This window comes from Oncorhynchus mykiss, chromosome 11 (assembly GCF_013265735.2).
Source record: "Oncorhynchus mykiss isolate Arlee chromosome 11, USDA_OmykA_1.1, whole genome shotgun sequence".
Classification (NCBI taxonomy): domain Eukaryota; kingdom Metazoa; phylum Chordata; class Actinopteri; order Salmoniformes; family Salmonidae; genus Oncorhynchus; species Oncorhynchus mykiss.
Genome location: NC_048575.1, coordinates 11535727 through 11557553, shown reverse-complemented (window position 1 = coordinate 11557553; position 21827 = coordinate 11535727). Strand labels below are relative to the sequence as shown.

At 41.5% G+C, this 21827-nt stretch overlaps 3 protein-coding genes across 10 annotated transcripts in view; 1 reads left to right on the top strand and 2 right to left on the bottom strand.

The window, feature by feature from the left end:
• Positions 1 to 2536: 2536 nt before the first annotated feature.
• LOC110535270 (NEDD8 ultimate buster 1) lies at positions 2537 to 8845 on the top strand. Of its 4 annotated transcripts, none has more exons than XM_036934868.1 (15): positions 2537 to 2560; positions 3964 to 4088; positions 4224 to 4391; positions 4489 to 4553; positions 4679 to 4743; positions 4970 to 5137; positions 5337 to 5425; positions 5644 to 5750; positions 6010 to 6196; positions 6327 to 6434; positions 6580 to 6732; positions 6997 to 7143; positions 7351 to 7437; positions 7553 to 7754; positions 8011 to 8845. In XM_036934868.1, the coding sequence occupies exons 2-15, from the start codon at positions 3972 to 3974 to the stop codon at positions 8178 to 8180; spliced, it is 1833 nt and encodes a 610-aa protein (XP_036790763.1). In that variant the 5' UTR covers positions 2537 to 2560; positions 3964 to 3971; the 3' UTR covers positions 8181 to 8845. The 4 variants fall into 4 exon arrangements, with proteins under 4 accessions (XP_036790763.1, XP_021475845.1, XP_021475841.1 ...); XM_021620170.2 differs by lacking the exon at positions 2537 to 2560 and adding an exon at positions 3483 to 3643 and having other exon boundaries at positions 7553 to 7733; XM_021620166.2 differs by lacking the exon at positions 2537 to 2560 and adding an exon at positions 3483 to 3643.
• Positions 8846 to 9313: 468 nt separating this feature from the next.
• LOC110535272 (gamma-crystallin N-B-like) lies at positions 9314 to 12097 on the bottom strand. The gene is made up of 4 exons (XM_021620172.2): positions 11973 to 12097; positions 10661 to 10909; positions 10116 to 10261; positions 9314 to 9542 (listed from the first exon to the last, which is right to left on the bottom strand). Exons 1-4 carry the CDS (start codon positions 11991 to 11993, stop codon positions 9407 to 9409), a joined length of 552 nt encoding a protein of 183 aa, XP_021475847.1. The 5' UTR covers positions 11994 to 12097; the 3' UTR covers positions 9314 to 9406.
• Positions 12098 to 16055: 3958 nt separating this feature from the next.
• The window catches only part of LOC110535269 (GTP-binding protein Rheb), a 41527-nt gene continuing 35755 nt past the window's right edge, over positions 16056 to 21827 (bottom strand). For 3 of the 5 annotated variants that reach the window (XM_036934865.1, XM_036934864.1, XM_036934862.1), the window contains 2 exons: positions 17304 to 17424; positions 16056 to 16624 (listed from right to left, as the gene is read on the bottom strand). In XM_036934865.1, the coding sequence (XP_036790760.1) occupies positions 16532 to 16624; positions 17304 to 17424 (214 nt within the window). In that variant the 3' untranslated portion in view covers positions 16056 to 16531. The remainder of the gene's footprint in view (positions 16625 to 17303; positions 17425 to 21827) is intronic. The other 2 variants (XM_036934867.1, XM_036934863.1) reach the window with 1 other exon arrangement.

Here is a 21827-nt window from a genome sequence, read left to right as displayed (position 1 = left end):
CAATCATGGACACTCTTATTGACAGTTGTGGCTGCTTTGCATGATGTATTGTTGTCTCTCACCTTCTTGCACTTTGGGCTGTTGTCTGTACCCAATAATGTTTGTACCATGTTGTGTTGCTACCATGTTGTTGTCATGTTGTGAATTTAAGTATGCTCTCTAATTCTCTCTTTCTCTCTTTTTTTCTCTCTCTCTCGGAGGACCTGAGCCCTAGGACCATGCCTCAGGACTACCTGACATGATGACTCCTTGCTGTCCCCAGTCCACCTGGCTGTGCTGCTGCTCCAGTTTCAACTGTTCTGCCTGTGATTATTATTATTTGACCATGCTGGTCATTCATGAACATTTGAACATCTTGGCCATGCTCTGTTATAATCTCCACCGGCACAGCCAGAAGAGGACTGGCCACCCCACATAGCCTGGTTCCTCTCTAGGTTTCTACCTAGGTTTTGGCCTTTCTAGGGAGTTTTTCCTAGCCACCGTGCTTCTACACCTGCATTGCTTGCTGTTTGGGGTTTTAGGCTGGGTTTCTGTACAGCACTTTAAGATATCAGTTGATGTACGAAGGGCTATATAAATACATTTGATTTGATTTGATGTTGTGTTGCTACCATGCTGTGTTGTCATGTGTTGCTGCCTTGCTATGTTGTTGTCTTAGGTCTCTCTTTATGTAGGGTTGTCTCTCTTTGTTTTGTCATATATACACTGCTCAAAAAAATAAAGGGAACACTAAAATAACACATCCTAGATCTGAATGAATGAAATATTCCTATTAAATACTTTTTTCTTTACATAGTTGAATGTGCTGACAACAAAATGACACAAAAATTATCAATGGAAATCAAATTTATCAACCCATGGAGGTCTGGATTTGGAGTCACATTCAAAATTAAAGTGGAAAACCACACTACAGGCTGATCCAACGTTGATGTAATGTCCTTAAAACAAATCAAAATGAGGCTCAGTAGTGTGTGTGGCCTCCACGTGCCTGTATGACCTTCCTACAACGCCTGGGTATGCTCCTGATGAAGAGGCGGATGGTCTCCTGAGGGATCTCCTCCCAGACCTGGACTAAAGCATCTGCCAACTCCTGGACAGTCTGTGGTGCAAGGTGGCATTGGTGGATGGAGCGAGACATGATGTCCCAGATGTGCTCAATTGGATTCAGGTTTGGGGAACGGGCGGGCCAGTCCATAGCATCAATGCCTTCCTCTTGCAGGAACTGCTGACACACTCCAGCCACATGAGGTCTAGCATTGTCTTGCATTAGGAGGAGCCCAGGGCCAACCGCACCAGCATATGGTCTCACAAGGGGTCTGAGGATCTCATCTCGGTACCTAATGGCAGTCAGGCTACCTCTGGCGAGCACATGGAGGGCTGTGCGGCCCCCCAAAGAAATGCCACCCCACACTATGACTGACCCACCGCCAAACCGGTCATGCTGGAGGATGTTGCAGGCAGCAGAACGTTCTCCACGGCGTCGCCAGACTCTGTCACGTCTGTCACGTGCTCAGTGTGAACCTGCTTTCATCTGTGAAGAGCACAGGGCGCCAGTGGCTAATTTACCAATCTTGGTGTTCTCTGGCAAATGCCAAATGTCCTGCACGGTGTTGGGCTGTAAGCACAACCCCCACCTGTGGACGTCGAGCCCTCATACCACCCTCATGGAGTCTGTTTCTGACCGTTTGAGCAGACACATGCACATTTGTGGCCTGTTGGAGGTCATTTTGCAGGGCTCTGGCAGTGCTCCTCCTGCTCCTCCTTGCACAAAGGCGAAGGTAGCGGTCCTGCTGCTGGGTTGTTGCCCTCCTAAGGCCTCCTCCACATCTCCTGATGTACTGGCCTGTCTCCTGGTAGCGCCTCCATGCTCTGGACACTACGCTGACAGACACAGCAAACCTTCTTGCCACAGCTCGCATTGATGTGCCATCCTGAATGAACTGCACTACCTGAGCCACTTGTGTGGGTTGTAGACTCCGTCTCATGCTACCACTAGAGTGAAAGCACCGCCAGCATTCAAAAGTGACCAAAACATCACCCAGGAAGCATAAGAACTAAGAAGTGGTCTGTGGTCACCACCTGCAGAACCACTCCTTTATTGGGGGTGTCTTGCTAATTGCCTATAATTTCCACCTGTTGTCTATTCCATTTGCACAACAGCATGTGAAATGTATTGTCAATCAGTGTTGCTTCCTAAGTGGACAGTTTGATTTCACAGAAGTGTGATTGACTTGGAGTTACATTGTGCTGTTTCAGTGTTCCCTTTATTTTTTTGAGCAGTGTATATATACAGTGGGGAGAACAAGTATTTGATACAGGTGCAGTTAATACAGGTAATGAGTACAGAACAGGAGGGCTTCTTTAAAGAAAAACTAACAGGTCTGTGAGAGCTGGAATTCTTACTGGTTGGTAGGTGATCAAATACTTATGTCATGCAATAAAATGCAAATTAATTACTTAAAAATCATACAATGTGATTTTCTGAATTTTTGTTTTAGATTCCGCCTCTCACAGTTGAAGTGTACTTATGATAAAAAATTACAGACCTCTGCTTTGTAAGGTAGGAAAACCTGCAAAATCGGCAGTGTATCAAATACATGTTCTCCCCACTGTACATATATATACATTTATATATATATACATATACATATACATATGTACAGTTATATATATATACATATACATATACATATGTACAGTGGGGAGAACATGTATTTGATACACTGCCGATTTTGCAGGTTTTCCTACCTTACAAAGCAGAGGTCTGTAATTTTTTATCATAAGTACACTTCAACTGTGAGAGGCGGAATCTAAAACAAAAATTCAGAAAATCACATTGTATGATTTTTAAGTAATTAATTTGCATTTTATTGCATGACATACATACATATACATACATGCATACATACGTACATACATACATACGTACATACATATATATATATATATTTTTTTTATCCCTGCCCCAAAAAGAGGCCTTTGCCTTTTGGTAGGTTGTCATTGTAAATAAAAAAAATTCTTAACTGACTTGCCTAGTTAAATAAAGGTTAAATATAAATAAATACAAATAAATGTGTGTTTAGGGAGTCCGCCAAATCAGAGGCAGTAGGGATGACCAGGGATGTTCTATTGATAAGTCTGTGATTTGGACAATTTTACTGTCCTGCTAAGCATTCAAAATGTAATGAGTACTTTTGGTTGTTGGGGAAAACGTATGGCATAAAAAGTACATTATTTCATTTAGGAATGTAGTGAAGTAAAAGTAAAAGTTGTCAAAAAATATAAATAGTAAAGTAAAGTACAGATACCACAAAAAAAGACTTATGTAGTACTTTAAAGTATTTTTACTTAGGTACTTTACACCACTGCATTAAGGGTAATAGCAGGTGGAATGAAATACAACCAAAAATGTAAATGGATAACCTACGTATTTTAAATCATTGGACATACTTGTGGTGGAGTACTTTCTAGAAGTTCTGTGCTTTGCCACCGAGTAGGAGCGAAGACAGTTTGGACCTCGTGACTTACCTTAGTACGGAAGTGAAAGAGAAGAATAACATTAAAAACCTAGTTTCAACACGTTCCTATCACAATAATACGGCGACAAGGTTAACACTTCCAACGTGACTGAATCATTAATTTGGTAAATCTTTAAATAAATCTGAAACAACGAATGTGTCGTATTTATCCTGAGTGAGCTAGTCGTAGCCAAAATGGGCAGCGTCGCAGCTGTTGTTGTTGTCTGCGACTGCGTAGTTAGCAAACAATAATATTGGCTCTACCTACTGTAGCTAGTTAGTTCTACTCATCCATTTTACATTTGAGTTATTTAGCAGACGCTCTTATCCAGAGCGACTTACAGTAGTGAGTACATACATGTTCGTACTTCATCCTGCGGAATTCCCCTATTGTTTGCGTGCTAGCTGTTCACTTTCACTTTTCCTACCATATTTTTTTCCACAGTTTTGAGAATGGCAGAGATGCATATTCAGGCAAAGCTGGTAAATCTTTTAAAACAAGATAAAATTCAGCTCTGGAACCCACCATACACCACAGAAAACAACCAGGCAGGACAGCAACCTCTGCAGGTAACATTATAGCCATTCTAAATGTGTTGATGTTCATTCAGCTGGTTGGTCTGTCACCTGACTATGAGTCAGATTTGTGTGATAGTTTTTAACTATGCCTGTCTGTGTCTGTCTTTGTCACTGTTGTCATTGCAGCAGCTTGCAGTGAACTATGCACCCATTGTGTGCTTCTCTGTGTCTGAAGTGGCAAGTGCCTTGGAGAGCATCAGATCCCAAGCAGTAAAGAGAGGAATGGGGAATAAGACCTATAGAGAGACATTTGTGGCCACGTTGGAACTCCTTCTGCCTAAAGACGGAAAAAAGGTTTGTGTGTTTTGAGTTTGAGGGTGGGTGTGTTTTCCCTGACACACCCTACAGAAAATAAACAAATAATTCCTGATTTTTTACCTGATTGCTTTAGGATGTCAAGAAGAAGAACTATTTGGAGACTAAACTGGATGTCCTTGCACAAGATATCATGGCTAGGTAAGTGAAAATGGCCATCACAATGTCAATATTTTATGTTATCAGTGGGTGAAGTGTCTTAATTGGCCTATTATGTCTAAGGTCACAAAGCTATACAGTGCTACTTTCTTCCTACATTTGTATAGGATTGCTGAACAATATGGACTCAAATACATCAAGTTAATTTTGAATGGGAAGACACTGACTCCTGGTAAGTTCCACTTAGGTCTAGTTGCCACAACCACCCTCTAATCAATGCATATGAACTCTCATTATGTTTGGTAATTTCAGCTTTGCATGCAAAAGCTTTGACGAAGTCCTTAAGTCCGATACGTAAAGCTTATAATAAAGAGCAGTGATATTAGCAAGACCAATGTGCAGGTTTCTTATTTTTTCTCTCTCAACTTTGCAAGCATTGAAACGGTTTCTCTTCACAGAGAAGCGTCTGGATGAACAGGACGTGAAAAACAACAGTAAGATTATGGTTCTGCGGGTGAGCGAGCCTGAGAGGAAGAAACAGATGGCGGAGGAGGAGGAGAAGAAGAAAACCCAGGACCAGAGTGTCCAGAGAACCCAGAAGGGCTTCCAGATCCTCTCCGAGAGAGGTTAGCGAGACACTGCTTTTAAACACAATCACAATTATCACAACGCTACAGGAATATTACTTCATGCTTATTCTTTGGCTTGGTTGTCATTTTAGGCATCCAGATCCTCTCAGTAAACCCTCATACTGCGTTTAACCTCAATCACAACGCTACAGGAGTGTTATTTTATGGTGGTTCTGTGGTTTGGTTGTCATTGTAGATGGCACCGATGACCCAGCCACGACTCCATTCCTAGAGATTGCTGATCAGAAGGGGAACCCTCTGAAAATACCTCACAGAGAGAAAAAGGTAGTCTAGACAAAGGACTCATGAACATATGAGCAATATTATATTCATAACTGCCATGATAAGCAGTACGAGTGGACAGCAAGCTCACACAACGTGTGGCTTGAATGGTAACTATGATTCTTGCCATGTGTTCTGTGTGAATTTAACCTCCACTGATTGTGACTCCGCACCACACAAACTCTTGACTATTTCTAATGCTGTGTGATTGTTGTCCTCAGGCTTTGATTCTAGCCATGGGGTTCCACGAGAAAGGCCGCGCTCTGATGAAGAGAAAACAGTACGACGCTGCTCTGTGCCACCTGTTGCAAGCTGACGACCAGTTTGGGTAAAACACCTACAATCACAGAAATCCTTTGTCAAGGCAGATATTGGTCAAAACACACATTTAACTTTTGGTTAAAACCGTCAATGTCTGATTTAAAAATGTCAGATCATTTTATGGTGTTATCATTTTATTTGACTTTGAATGTGTACGACTTCTGCTACACGTTCTGTTCCACCTCTAATACCATTGTACAGTTCCTCCGATCCATTCGATATATTAAGACTGATGTAAGATATATATTTTGTGTGTCTCTCCACAGTACATGTGGCTCGGTGCTCTTGAGCACGGTGGACAACTATGCAGTACTGCAGCTGGACATCGTGTGGTGCTACAGAGCCCTGGAGGCCCTTTCCTGCCTGGACGACGGCAAGCAGAGGCTGCAGAGAGCCGAGGACTGCTTCCTCAAGTGCTACGGAGAACAGCAGCAGAGGCTCATGCAGATCAAGGTGATGAACCGCCATCTATGGTTTATGGCTCTGTTAACAAACAACGGCTAACCCACTAGGCACCTACGTCGATCTGAATTTCATAAAAGTTGTAATATAGTACATTTTATTAATTTAATTTTGTTTTCAGGGAAATACAGGACGAGAGGAAGTGCTGTTCCTCAGGTTGTACCTCCTACAGAGCTTACTAGCTTACCTGGATGGTAACGAACACCAGGCCACACAGAAGCTAATGCGGGTACAGTACATCATCTGGCTGTACAATCTGGATTCCTGCTTCCAGATTGTCTTGTCTTCAGACATTAACAACAAAATTTCTATAAGCAGGGAGGCACCTCACTGTAATATTACTGATTCTACCGCTTACTCCTGCTGTGTTGTAGGTGGAGGACCTGTATGGGCGTCTGTGTCTGGACCCAGGGAAGATGACCGGGCTGATGGGTCTGGGTTTCTCTGAGCAGGAGGCCCGTCTAGGCCTGAGGGCCTGCCACGGCAACGTAGACGAGGCCGCACTGCACATCACCCACAGGAGACAGGTGGGTCCCCCCTGAGCAATAGAATGACGCAATGTTGATTTGAATGGTAATGTCTATTCTAGTTTATTATATTTTTATTAATTAAATAAGTCCCACTTGATGTAGTTGCAGATGATAGGAAATATTTCCTAATAGCAACTAAGTTATCAGGGCTGTTATAATCATAGAAATACACTTACTAGAACTATTCAAGTCAGTGTCCCATGATGGGTGGAGCGGTGGACATATTGAGTGTAATTCTATGGTTTTGTCTGTCCCTGTCAGGAGAGGGAGGAGATGAAACAGCAGGAGAGGGAGAAGAGGATGAGGCGTATGGAGGGCCTGGCCACCCTCAGAGCGCTGGGTTACTCCAAGAGAGACGCTGCCCGGGCCCTCCATCAGGCAGACGGGGACATGGACAGAGCCTATGGGGTGAGAGGCAGTCGCTGCTACTTCAAAAACACACATTGTTTCTCAATACGCCATGAAAGAGGATATGCCAACCATCACAACATGTTACCATAACCAGAGCCATGAAGCAACATTAGCTAGCAGAAGAGTGTAGGTGCAGGCTAGCATACTTTGCTAATATGTATTCTTTTTGTATTACTTGATCCTTGTTTGCTTGTTTCCCCCTAGATTCTTCTAGAGTCCACCCAGGCTGAGTCTGCTGCTGTAACCAACCACAACACAGAGCTCCCCATAGATCAATCCAAGGTTGAGCAGGTAACATCCCCTACCTCTTTCGAGCTCTCACTCACTCACTCGCTCTCGTCACTTTTTCAGTATAAAAGGTAGGTTTATCAGTTTAGTATGGTACCTTATCCTTCCCTCTGCATAGCTGTTATACCTGGGCTTTGAGCCGGAGGCTGCCGAAGCTGCACTGAGGCTGACGGGGGGAGACGTGCAAGGGGCCACCCAGCTACTGCTGGACAACCAGGGGGTCCTGCCCCCAGAGCTGCTCTCCCCCTCTCCCCCCTCCTCACTGTCCGAGGAGCCCAGCACCTCCTCTGAGTCCGCAGGTAGGACTCACATTCACACACGTACGTACACAGAGAAGCATGCAGATGAACAGATGGATTCACGCTCTCATTACTCCGTTACTCCGTTATTGAATAAATCATTTAAAAAATCGGTTTTATTGTCACATACACTGGCTAGTGTTCCGCTGTGGAGAGGTCTATGTGAGAAAGAGGCATTCAATATGCTTCTGATACTTAAGGCGCCAGGATGCCATTTATACCCAAATCCCCAAAGTAGAGCCCTAATGAACATGACACTTGTCATTGGTGTGTCCAGGCTCTGGGAGCCAAGGGGAGGACCCTATGGACGTAGACCTGGTGAATGAGGTGCTGGAGGATATCCCCCGACATGAAGAAGACTACTTGGACCTGACCCTGGAGGAGGAGAGCGAGGTCATAGCTCAGATGAAGTCCTACCTCCACAGGAACTGTACCCCCTCCAGCTAAAGTGCCGTCCAGCCGGCGGCCATTTTTAAAGCACTTCCACCACGTCCTAAAACAAGGGTGTTTGATTTCGGTCTTTTTAGACCCCAAATTAGGTTTGTGATTATTGTTTTTTTCCCCATAGCGATACATCAACATTTTTATATTCTGTTTTTTTTGTACTAAAGTGTTGTCATTTAAACATGTGAAACAGATTGGAAATAATTTGTAAGGAAGTGAGCTAACGTCAATCAAAAAAGGAAATCAGAAAGTGAATCTGCTGACTGGTTTATGCTCTAGAGGGGACTGTGTTCTCCCCATTCTCACCACTTGGATTATTTGAAGGTTCATGTTTGAGATTTCAACCCTGTTTAGAATGTGAGGCTTATAATTGTATCGTAAAGGGATTTTTGGTTGCTTGTGTACAAGATGTTTCTCCAACTGAAATACATTTGTCTTCGTGCTCTGTTTTAGTATTCCAGATCCCTTTAAGTAATTTAATCAAGAAATTAAGTTGGGTTAAATTCTGTTTTTATTTCAGTTGTGGTTTTCATGGAGTTTGATTACCAATATGACAATACATGACTGGTCTTAGTGCCATATTAGTTCAGGTTGCCTTTAGTTTCAAAGTCATGTGCATTTAATTTAAGAACCTGTTATTACATACAATAAATACTCCTTTGCAATTAGTATGTATTTGTGCCTCATGATTCACAGTTGTGAATGAGTGATAGTATGAAGATTTATTTTTCTTGTGCCTGTGCTCTATACCGTATCTATCTACCAGTGGAGGCTGCTGAGGGGAGGATGGCTCATAATGTCTTGAACGGGGCAAATGGAATGGCATCAAGCACATGGAAACCATGTGTTTAATACCATTCCACTGAGTCATTACCACGAGCCCATTCTCCCCAATTAAGGTGCCACCAACCTCCTGTGCTATCTAATCATAACCTTTTTGGGGTACCTTACCGCAGATATGTTTTGCTCTCGCAGTACCCCCTCATGTGCAATCAATCGTTAAGCCAATATTCTTAATGAGTCTTCCCAAGTACCCCCAGGGGTCCTAGTACCCAGGTTGAAAACCACTGCTCCATATAGACCCTCGTACACTCACACAACACAGCAAGTGTTCGATTAAAAAGACATTTGTGGTATTATGTTTTTTTAAATGTATTTTTTTTTATTGTACATTTCTAGAATGGTGAAAGTCAGTCCATGCGGGTCTGGGGCAGGACAGGGGAAAAGGTTTAGAAGTAGTTGACCACTCTACGGATGGACTGGATGTTGGGGTTCTCGGCCTGCCACTCATTGTGACTGCAGTAGTCTCCTCTCTCCACGATGTACATGCGTCCGCGGAAGTTAGGCTCCTCGTACATCACCCAGCTACAGAAGGAAACCGGCAGGTTAGAAATGGTCACACATCTGCTCACTTCACACACCGTTAGAGAAGATGGAATAGCAGTAATGGCCTAAATAGATCTACTGTGTGTAATTTGATGTTGTCAGGATATTAAGTCAAATATAGAAATGTATTGTGTGTTTGCTAATAGCTATAGCCTGTCCATTCAATTAATAAATGAATCAATTACATAGTATTTTATAAATCTATCACACATCAAATCAACTACATATGTGGTTTGGCTTTTAAAAATAAATATACTACTTTCAGGGTGAGGAACCATTTAACAACAAGTTGTAAAATCCTGAACTTCCCCTTTAATATTCAACTCACTCCTGGAAAATAACAGTTGGGACCACAGTTGTGAATAGTGGAATTAGTTATTTAGGTAATTCAGCAGTGTCTACGCTTTACCTGCTAGAACATGCTAAAAGGTTGGATATCTTAGCTCAACAAAAATAGATCCAAATGTGTAATCACTGTAAATGTGTTTATCTCTGATTTCACAGTTTTACGTGTGTGTGATTGCAGTCTGTGGCTAGCGGTGTGTTTCTTACGCTCCGTCTCCGTAGACCTTGATGGAGTTGATGCAGCTCTTGCTGAAGCCGCGGCTCTGCAGGAAGGGGCAGTCGTCACAGACCTCCACACACTGGCCAGAGAAGTTACAGGCCTCGAACAGTTCCATTCTGTAGTGCTCGCCGTGCTGCAAGACACAGTAGAAGAGGAGAGGGGTTAACGTGAGTCTGCATTTGGATTTCATACACGCTTTTCAACAGCGGAATACGGAATACTATTATAATGAAGATGAGCGAGAAGAATCTAAAGTATCTTTTGAGTTAAAGTAGAAAATGGCTCTATAACGTAACCTCTCATCATCCTCATTAGCACCCCCCTATCCCTTAACCCCTTTCCCTTCAAACCTTAACCCCTATCCCTTCAAACCTTAACCTATCCCTTCAAACCTTAACCCCTATCCCTTCAAACCTTAACCCCTATCCCTTCTAACCTATCCCTTTAACCCCTATCCCTTCAAACCTTAACCTATCCCTTCACTCCTTAACCCCTATCCCTACAATCCGGAACCCTTAACCCCATCTCTCACCATCTTGATGGGCTTGCAGGAGCCCATGTGGTCGTTGTGGCTGTTCCAACGCTGGAACTCTGGGTATTCGCCGTGCTCCAGGATGTACTGCTGTCCCTTGAAGTCGGGGTGGTCGAAGCAGCAGAAGGCGCCGCTCTCCACACGGATGGAGTTGACGCGGTTCATGAAGCCACGGTCCTGGAAGTTATCACAGTCGCCCCTGACCTCCAGCTGCCTGCCGGTGAAGCATTTTCCCTCGTAGAAGGTGATCTGTGTTGGGTGGGTGAAGAGGTTAATCCCACAGTTTATTAGTTAGGGTGGGGAGGTCGAGGTAGGATAGCCTGGGATCAAATAATATTTAACATCATTATAATATAACTGGCTTGATTGAGCTTGCCTGTTGCAATGCAACCCATAGAAGAATCCCAAAAGTGCAACCCCCACCCAGCTGCCACTGCAGGCAGGCTAAAGCAAACGCTTAAAGTATTTGAACGATTTCAAATAGTATTTGGATGCAAACTCCATTGCTCCATTTCGTTTTATTGTTCACTTAGCCAAATGTAGTGAAACGTCCAGAGCGATTGAGTTTGGATCCCAGGCTAGAGGCTTAACGGACACTTTGTCACTGGAGTGTCTATTCAATCCACATCACGGAAGTTCAGCTTTACAGCGTGATTGAAATTTAAACGCAATGTTTCCGCTTTAGAGTAGACTTCATTCAAGGTAAACGCTGCATATGTCGCCTCAACCGGATGTTACCTTTTCATTTCTAATCGCGGAAACTTTAACGCTTCAGCTTTCCAGATGTTGTCATGCAGTCTTGTTTCCATGCTGTATGTATGTGCTGAAACCAACTGCAGCTATTAATAAAATACTCGAGTTGGCTTTAGCAGCATTATGCATACAAGACTATGGTATGTCTATTCCTATTGGCCAGCCACCAACTAATTATCCATACCGGCCACTGATAGTTTAAATCAAATAAATAAATAAATGAAATGCTCCCAGGACTTGCTCTTTTAGATCGACTGATTTAACATTTCTCCCAGCAAGACAGTTATGGCACTGATCAGAACAATCTCACATTTTCACCAGGGATTGCCTCCAAATTTCCAAACTCATGTTATCACACCTACACTACCTGTTAAATGCATACACTCCCAAACCTATATGTTTATTGGCTGGAGTTCTCTCTAACCTTTACCTGGTAGTCCCAGTGAGGTCCAAATACCTATTTTTCAAGGGAGACCTGGCCTGGCTATCCAGTCAGTTATGTCCCAGTGGTAACCTACCTGATGCCGTGTGTATACAAGAAGACCCAGGTGCAGCTTACCTTTCCAGAATACTGCGACATTTCCACTGGATACTGTCCAACCTGGCCCACAAGTAAAGTGTAACAGTAAAAAAGTTGGACACCTCAATATATACGTCCGGGGCCGTGCCGGAAAGTATCGCGAGGCTTGCCACACAAAGGACACACAATGGGGGACTTAGGGCTTTTGCTGGGTGGGCACTTTCCCTTCAACTGTTGGCACTGCTGATTCTGGGCTTTGGCTGTAGAGAGACTAAACAGGAGGACAACAAAGGGTTTTGCTTGGCCAGGGCTTTGTGCAGGCTGTTTTGCACATGCTACACTTCTCTTCTGGTCAAGTTGAATAAGGCCTGGCATGCCCACAGTGAGAAAGACAGAGAGAAGTGTGTGTGCCTGTGGTGGGAGGGTGGTTATCATGGCAACCAGGTGATAGGCCCACGAGGGAGAAGAGAGCGTGCAGAGCTACATCAAAGGCTCAGTATTCTCTTGCCCTCTCCACACAATACTACTACTATGACCTGCCATTGTTCACACAGACAGGGTGTCACAACCTTATTTAGATGACCATCGACCTCTGATCTGAAGTACTAGAACTGGCAGTGATGTTGTGTGGGGGACATTTCAATAGATTATTAAGATTTTATGGCTTTGAAATAGTTTTATATGGCTGTTATGACAATAACGCACTGGGCATATAAATCTGGTGATAAAACTGTTTATGATTCTCAGAACTATCCCTGTACATTCAAGTGAGACATATAGATTTATACTGACTCTTCAATGTCATAAAATGTTTTTCAACATTGGCATATTATAATATCTTGGAGAGCTTGAAGCTCTGTAAGAGAATATAGAGAACGTAAATGGATCTCCTGACTTGCTGATAGTGCATTGTGGTATTGGATTACTACCCTTGAATGCTAATCGATCGCCTACAAGTCCATTAGAGGATGATAAGCCCTCTTAAGTGTCTCTCTACCTCTGGATATGCTGACTCTCTTTCTCGCTCGGGCCAATAGGTTAATAGATCGCCCTATCTTTGTATAATTTATCCCCTCTCAATCATAGCCTGGGTAGCAGGCCTGTAATGTTGGTCTCATTCACTTCAACTAGGCATCCCCTTTCCCACTTTAGTTGTCATTATTAGACGCCAACATTAGACAATGTTCAACAAAAACACAAGTGTCAGTAATAGTGAGAAATTATGTCTTGCACCAGATTTAACTAACAGCTCATTTGCATCTGCAGTCTCCTTTCTTCTGCACTAACGTGAAAGAGCTGGACAGAGGAAACAAAATCCCAGAAGGCATCCGCCATACTGCTTTGACCTATCCTGTAGTTTTCAGATCAGTGCAGATGGAGAGGAGATATCCACTTTAGACTATTGAGATTCAGCCCTGGGAGAATTGGACAGGTAAAACCAATATGGCAGAATCTTCTCCATGCCATCGAATAGGCTAGGATGTTTTGCCATGTTATACTGAACAAAAATATAAATGCCACATGTAAAGTGTTGATCCCCTTTTTCATGAGCTGAAATAAAACATCCCAGAAATGTTTCATACGCACAAAAAGCTTATTTCTCTCAAATTTTCTGCACCACTCTGTTTACGTCCCTGTTAGTGAGCATTTCTTCTTTGCCAAGAAAATCCATTCACCTGACAGGTGTGGCATATCAAGAAGTTGATTAAACACGCTGTCTGCAGGAATGTACAGTTGAAGTCAGAAGTTTACATACACATTAGCCAAATACATTTAAACTCAGTTTTTCACAATTTCTGACATTTAATCCTAGTAACAATTCCGTCTTAGGTCAGTTAGGATCACCACTTTATTTTAAGAATGTACAATGTCAGAATAATAGTAGAGAGAATTATTTATTTCAGCTTTTATTTCTATCATCACATTCCCAGTGGGTCAGAGGTTTACATACACTCAATTAGTATTCCGTAGCATTGCCTTTACATTGTTTAACTTGAGTCAAATGTTTCAGTAGTCTTCCAAAAGCTTCCCACAGTAAGTTGGGTGAATTTTGGCCCACTCCTCCTGACAGAGCTGGTGTAACTGAGTCAGGTTTGTAGGCCTCCTTGCTCGCACACGCTTTTTCAGTTCTGCCTACAAATTTTCTATGGGATTGAGGTCAGGGCTTTGTGATGGCCACTCCAATACCTTGACCTTGTTGTCCTTAAGCCATTTTGTCACAACTTTGGAAGTTTGCTTGGGGTCATTGTCCATTTGGAAGACCCATTTGCGACCAAGCTTGAACTTTCTGACTGATGTCTTGAGATGTTGCTTCAATATATCCACATTTTCCTACCTCATGATGCCATCTATTTTGTGATGTGCACCAGTCCCTCCTGCAGCAAAGCACACCCACAACATGATGCTGCCACCCGCGTGCTTCACGGTTGGGATGGTGTTCTTCGACTTGCAAGCCTCCCCCTTTTTCCTCCAAACAGTTCTATTTTTGTTTTATCAGACCAGAGGACATTTCTCCAAAAGTAAGATCTTCGCCCCCATGTGCAGTTGCAAACCGCAGTCTGGCTTCTTTATGGCGGTTTTGGAGCAGTGGCTTCTTCATTGCTGAGCGGCCTTTCAGGTTATGTAAATATAGGACTTGTTTTTACTGTGGATATAGATACTTTTGTACCTGTTTCCTCCAGCATCTTCACAAGGTCCTTTGCTGCTGTTCTGGGATTGGTTTGCACTTTTCCACCAAACTACGTTCATCTCTGAGACAGAACGTGTCTCCTTCCTGAGCGGTATGACGACTGCGTGGTCCCATGGTGATTATACTTGCATACTATTGTTTGTAGAGATGAACTTGGTACCTTGACTGATTTCTTTTGATTTTCCCATGATGTCAAGCAAAGAGGCACTGCGTTTGAAGGTAGGCCTTGAAATACATCCACAGGTACACCTCCAATTGACTCAAATTAGGTCAATTAGCCTATCAGAAGCCTATTTTCCAAGCTGTATAAAGGCACAGTCAACTTAGTGTATGTAAACTTCTGACCCACGGTAATTGTGATACAGTGAATTGTAAGTGAAATAATCTGTCTGTTAACAATTGTTGGAAAAATTACTTGTGTCATGCACAAAGTAGATGTTGAACTGACTTGCCAAAACTACAAGAAATTTGTGGAGTGGTTGAAAAAAAGAGTTTTGATGACTCCAACCTAAGTGTATATAAACTTCCGACTTCAACTGTACATCAGAGCCGTTGGCAGAGAAGTTTATGTTCATTTCTCTACTCCAATGTTGTTTTAGAGAATTTGGCACTACGTCCATTCGCCTTCTCAACCACAGACCACGTATAACCACGCCAGCCCAAACCTGCACATGTGGCTTCTTCACTTGCGGGATCCAGACAGCTGATAAAACATGAGTATTTCTGTCTGTAAGAAAGCCCTTTTGCGGGGAAAAACAAATTCTGGAAGGGGTGCAGCCAGTCGTGATATCCATGGGGCCTTATTTATCAATTGACTGATTTCCTTATATGAGCTGTAATTCAGTAAAATCATTGCATGTTGCGTTCACATTTTTGTTCAGTATAGACCCAGACCCCATCCTTGCAGATCTACCCAAGTGCCTAGCGGGTAGGTGGGCTAGGGGTTGTTTCTCCATCAAAAAAGTAATGTATTCTATGGAGTAAAGACTGGCTATAAGTCCGTACTGTAATTGGTTATACATGACAGTAACTATCTCCACTCTACTCCAACTGGATTATAGAGAGGAATATAATGAGGATTAGATCTCTCATTGGGGCACATATTAATCCAACCCACCAGGTTTCCATTTCTCCTTGGTAATGTTAATTATCATGGACCCACTCCGAGAGCTGGCAAGAGTGAGGAGTGGTGTGATGACACATTCTGTTTCCCTGACTGGGTGGCAACCTCAGCGTTTTGACATGTTCTGAGGTAGAGGAGCCAAGAGGAAGTAGAATACCGAATCATTTATCCCAGGACAGGTTAGGGAAAATATATCATTCCTATATCACATACTGTAATATCAAAATATATAATTTTCATGTGTATTCTGATAGTTTGTATTAAACAAAAAAAATCTAATTCTGAGAAACAATCAGACAGAAAAGCAAACTGTAGTGAACCAATATGCAGATTTAATGATTACAAAAAAAAGGGGGGGAATCAACATTCACTACACTAGTGAATGAATGCTGGCCAACTGTAGTGGCCATAATAATAACTTTATGAAATACGTTGTTATACAAACTTTTCAAGGGGAAGGGGGGAAATCAGGTAGCAATGAGATTACAGGCTTTAAATGAGAAGTAAGGCTCGATATTTCACCACGTTTAGTTTCTCAGAAGAAGGGGAAGACATTGGGGGGGGGGGGGGGGGGGGGGGTGATACGAGTGTACTCTAAGCTGGGATTGATAATTACTCTTAATGTCAAAGTCTTCCTCTGTCCTTCCCCCCAAAAAACACAAATAATAGGGAAAAAAAGAAGACGTTTCTCGAGGGAGAACAGGCTATTAGCCACTTCAAGTAGAGGGATTTCCCAGTGTCCAGTGCTGTGGTTGGGGACGTGTTGCGAGGGCCCGAGGCGGATGGTTACATCAGGGAGCAGGACGTCCTGCCCTGGGGGGCTCCCCCCTCCATTTTCTCCGCTTCCAGGATGGTCCTCTTGAACACCTCCACCGCCGTCTGACTCACACAGGAAACAGAAAGTCAGAGGACAGAAATTATGCCATATCAAGACATCAGGAGTGTGCAGACTGATGTTTTCTCTGCTCTGTGCTTAATACGTAGGTTAAATGGTGATGGTGAAATGTGTTCAGTTCACACCAGCAAATCTAAAAGAAAGCCAAACATTGACAGATGAATTGTGGCTGCTGGGAAAGAAAGAAGGTTGAAACATTGGAATATTTGATTCAAACATTATTTTGATATCATCAGCAGCATGTAGCCAGCCTGGCGTTGGGCCAGTAACCAAAAGGTTGATGGATCGAATCCTTGAGATGACAAGGTAAAAATCTGTCGTTCTGCCCTCGAGCAAGGCAGTTAACCTCACAGCACAGAAATGGGGTCTGATCAATGTCTACCCTACCAGTGTTGCCCCCCTATTCCCCTGCCTAGCTCTGTCCCCCTACCCAGGAATGACAGGGACGAGAACTGCTTAAAGAGAGACTGATGAGCTGAGAATGATGAACAAAGCTGTAGGTATTACACTTTGGCAAACTGTCTTCCATGCTGGCACCAAATGTTTCTTCCTTTACATTACTCTCACTGTATGTATTCACACTAGACTGTAATAGCCTTGGAACATTCGGTGCCAAGATGGCACCCATTACCATACTACAGTAGATGTCAAACTTCGTCTAACCGATGGCTCTGGGAGTGAATGTCCAGTCATCGTCATCACCTGGTTCTCTTTTGCAGAGGACTCCATGAATGCTGCGTTCCACGAGTCAGCCAGCGCTTTGCCTTCTTCACAACTGATTACACTGAGGAGAGAGGGGGAAACAACACGTCACAGTGACTACAATTAGCTTGTGACAGCAGTACAGCCCATACACACAGTTCCTGATTGTACTGAGGGGAACAGAATAATAAAGTGAACACCATTTGTTTGTAACGCTACAGTATAACCACATGTGAAAGTGGTAAAATCCAAATGGGAGCATTACAGGAGGGTAAGGCGCTAATGACGAAACTGAGCTGTTTTCACTATGGGGGGATTCCGACCAGAGTCAAGCACGTGTAAATGGAACTGAGCTGTTTTCACTATGGGGGTATTCCGACCAGAGTCAAGCACGTGTAAATGGAACTGAGCTGTTTTCACTATGGGGGAATTCCAACCGGAGTCAAGCACGTGTAAATGGAACGCAATTCCCTTTTTATGCACTTTTCTCTACGCATATTCTGACCTTGAACTTAAGCATGAGAATAGCATGCTATTCCCACTGGCAAAGTGCACGCCCCCGCAAGGTGGGGGGGGGGGGCAAGCTTTGGGGGCCCTGCAGATAGCATATGAACACGTCATAAGTTATGAAATACATTTTTTGAATTACAGGAAAGTAGCTTTAAAACTGAAAAAAATGTACATTTTGCCAATGTGTAGAAAAGCAGGACATTCGGGACAATCCTTGTCTGGCAGGGAAACACTTTTTATCGTTTTTTTTACCATGTGCAATTTTATAAGAAAGAATATTTGTTTTGGGGAATTTTCAACAACAAAAAATTCTCATGCTCCGGAGCAAAGGATCCCTGATGTTATTTCTGTCCTGATGAATAAGGTTGAGTGGAAAAAGCTACTTTCTTTTATCAGGACAGAAATAACAGCATGCTCTATATACTGTAAATTACAAATTGATAAGAGCTAGGTAAATTAGTAATCCATTTGGAGAAGGGGAATTTAAATACATTAAATTGTTTTATATGATTTTCCATTATGATCCCTGGAGATGAATGTGAAATCAGACATATTGAAGCAAACTGAAAATCATATCAACATGACATGTATCGGGGCCCCTTTTTCACAGTGAAGGAGGCTATAAATAAGTTGTGCCGTTATTCTAAATTTTAATTTTAGCCACTGCCAGTAATACCCACATACATATATAACTGTCCCTTTAATGTTAATGTCCTTAAATTTGTAGCCTACATTTTGCATCATTACATTCAGTTCTGTTTACCTTGCTTTGCATACGTCCGTATAGTTGTTCCTGAGGGTCTCTAGCATTAGTGGATCATAGTCTAACGTTATACAATAATTAGTCATTTGGGACATGTAGCCTATTTGAATCATTATGGAACTCAGACCACACGTAGCAGGTTAAACCTGGAGCACGGTTCACAACGACTGGACAGTTGTCATACACTTCCATGATTAGGGTAAATTTATAGGACTATTGTTCAACCCCTATTGTACACATAAAAAAAAAAATGGATTGAACTTGAATATGCCAACTTTCAGGATGACTCAAACCATTATTTTTGTATTCAGCAATATATTTAGTGCTTAAAGGCTCTCCAAACCTGTTTATGATTCATACTTGACACCCAGTAATAACAGCTACAATAACATGTCATAATATGGTCATAACACTCATGACCCATGTATTTACACTTGTGACATATATTGCATTATTTAATGGCTGGTTATTACACCTACATAAGAGTGTCAAAACTCACATTTATCCTTTCGTTTGAAAGTTTGTTTCTTAAATCCTTTGTTGTTATGAATTCTTAACCGTCATGTTGTTTTCTTTTCATCATATTTTAAATAACTTGTAGAAAATACACTTTATGACTCTGTCAAGAAGCATTATGACATCATAATCATGAGTCAAAAAGAGTGTCTGTCCTGCTCCTGTATTCATCCCAGTCATCAGTCAAAAAGAGGGTGTCTTGTCCTGCTCCTGTATTCATCCCAGTCATCAGCAACAGAGAATTGGGGTAGGTGCATGTCTGACATAAATGCGTGTGTAATTACAATTTAATATGGTAAATAAAAAAATACAAATAAATATATATATATATATATATATATAAATATATATATATATATATATATATATATAAATATATATAAATATATATATATATAAATATATATATATAAATATATATATATATATATATATATATATATATATATATATATAAATATATATATATATATATATATATATATATATATATATATATATATATATATATATATATATATATATAAATATATATAAATATATATAAATATAAATATAAATATATAAATATATATAAATATAAATATAAATATATATATATATATAAATATAAATATAAATATATATATATATATATATATATATATATATATATATATATATATATATATATCATAAACATATTGTTGACACGTAGGCTATGGTGTAAGGGAAATGTTTTGCCCTGTGTGGTTTTGACATGTACAGTATGTAGGTGTCATAACTACCATGGTAGGTTGTGCTGGTTTCTACACTCTTATGTACTGTAGGTGTCATAACCAGCCATAAAACGACAACGTCACAATAGGTCTAAATATATGTTATGACAGTGTTATGACCATATTATAACAGGTTATGACAAGTTGTGTCAGCTGTCATGACTGTGTTATGACGCTGAGTGTAAAGTGTAACCGATTCATAACACCTTCCTAACCCTAAAACTGCCTAAATAATCTACAAGATAAGAGTATTATTAAATCTACCCGAGACGGAGACGAATATGCATATATTAGATTACTTTCTTTCATTGATCCCTATATTCTGAATCGTTCTCTACAGATATTCTAGTTAGTCTGTCGAGAAAAATGTAATTACAAATGTGCACCAAATTTAAAGGGATGGCCTTAGATAAAAGGTCCTGAAAACCCTATTTAATGAAAACTCCACGAGAAAATATGTTGGCCAGCAAGGGGGTTTTCAGTGTTTGAATTAAATGTGTGCAGAGCTCAAGGGAACCACACCTGCAAAGTCTAAATACCAACTACCGATAAGAGCTTAGGAAAGGCATGCGTAGGAAATGAAACCTTTCTTATGTCTGAATTGGGACCTATAAGCCACAGAGTAGGCTCGCTACGCTATTTCTCAACACTACCCTGGTCCCAAATCTGTTTGTGCTATATAGCCAACTCCTATGGTCACAGATAGGGATGTGGCGGTCACAAAATTTCGTCAGCCGGTGATTGTCAAACAAATAACTGTGAGTCTAACGGTAATTCACCGTTAGTTAAACACATTTAGCATCTCCTGGCTTCCACACATTTTACAAGCCATTTAAAAAAAGGCTCATAAATCCATGTAATATAGCCTAGACCTTCACAATAAATCTATGATTTACTTTAGACAGTTCTAAAGAAGCATGATATGAAGAAAATGTAGTCTATTTCAGAAGAAAATAATAGCATACTGTTGTTTTTAGAGTTATTAATGTAACTTTGGTTGTTCTACAAACGTTGGGCTATATGTTTTGATCTGTAATACATTGTAAGGCTGCATGATGAGACTAATGATGATTTGAAAAGTGCTTGAAAGGCATGAGCTCTGCTTAGTTTTTTTGCGCAGGCTGTACCCACTCCAGTAGTCTCTCATTAACAATTTGACAAGCACTTGATAATGCCTCGAATTTAACGGCGGCATCCCCTTTGTGGCTGTAATGCACCTCCAAAAAAACATGCATTTTGCGGCCCAGAGTGCTGTGCCCTTCTCACTGAGCGTGCTGCGCAATCCGAAGCGTCTCTCACTCACATGGCTCTTTCTCACAGGCTACAAGTTAAGACAGACATCGGGGAAGCAACTCCTTATCCAATTCTGAGGTGCATATTGAAGATATTGGAAGAAATGTCCACATTTACTTTGTTAGCCAACAATAAGAGTAGGCCTAAAGAACAGCAAAAGCACTAGCCTGTCAATCTACTATCCCCCATAGTACAAAAGTTGACCTGTTCTATTCTTTGTGAGAACAAAATATTCCAAACATTGTCTGGGACAGTTGTAGGACGCGATAGATCCCACATGAATACAACCACTAACATCAAAAAACCTGTTTTATGCAATAAGGCTGACGCAACAGATCAGAACGTTTAGGCTTTTTCTTCACATTATAAGTGCAGCACTGAGCACAAGGCAGTAAGTAGGCTATAAGCACAAATGTTCCATTAGCAGGAAAACACCATTATCAAAAGTGGCCACAAATGCAATTATGCATGTAATGCTTTTATTATAAAGTTGCATTTTTATGGGGAAAATTATATTCCCCAAACTTGAAACTTGCGAGCTGCTTATGTATGCCAGTCAGGCTCTACAACCCTTGTAAAGTGGATTCATGCGCTTAATTTTAAAGAAGTTATTTGGCCGCTTTAGTTGTGATACAAACCTTATTA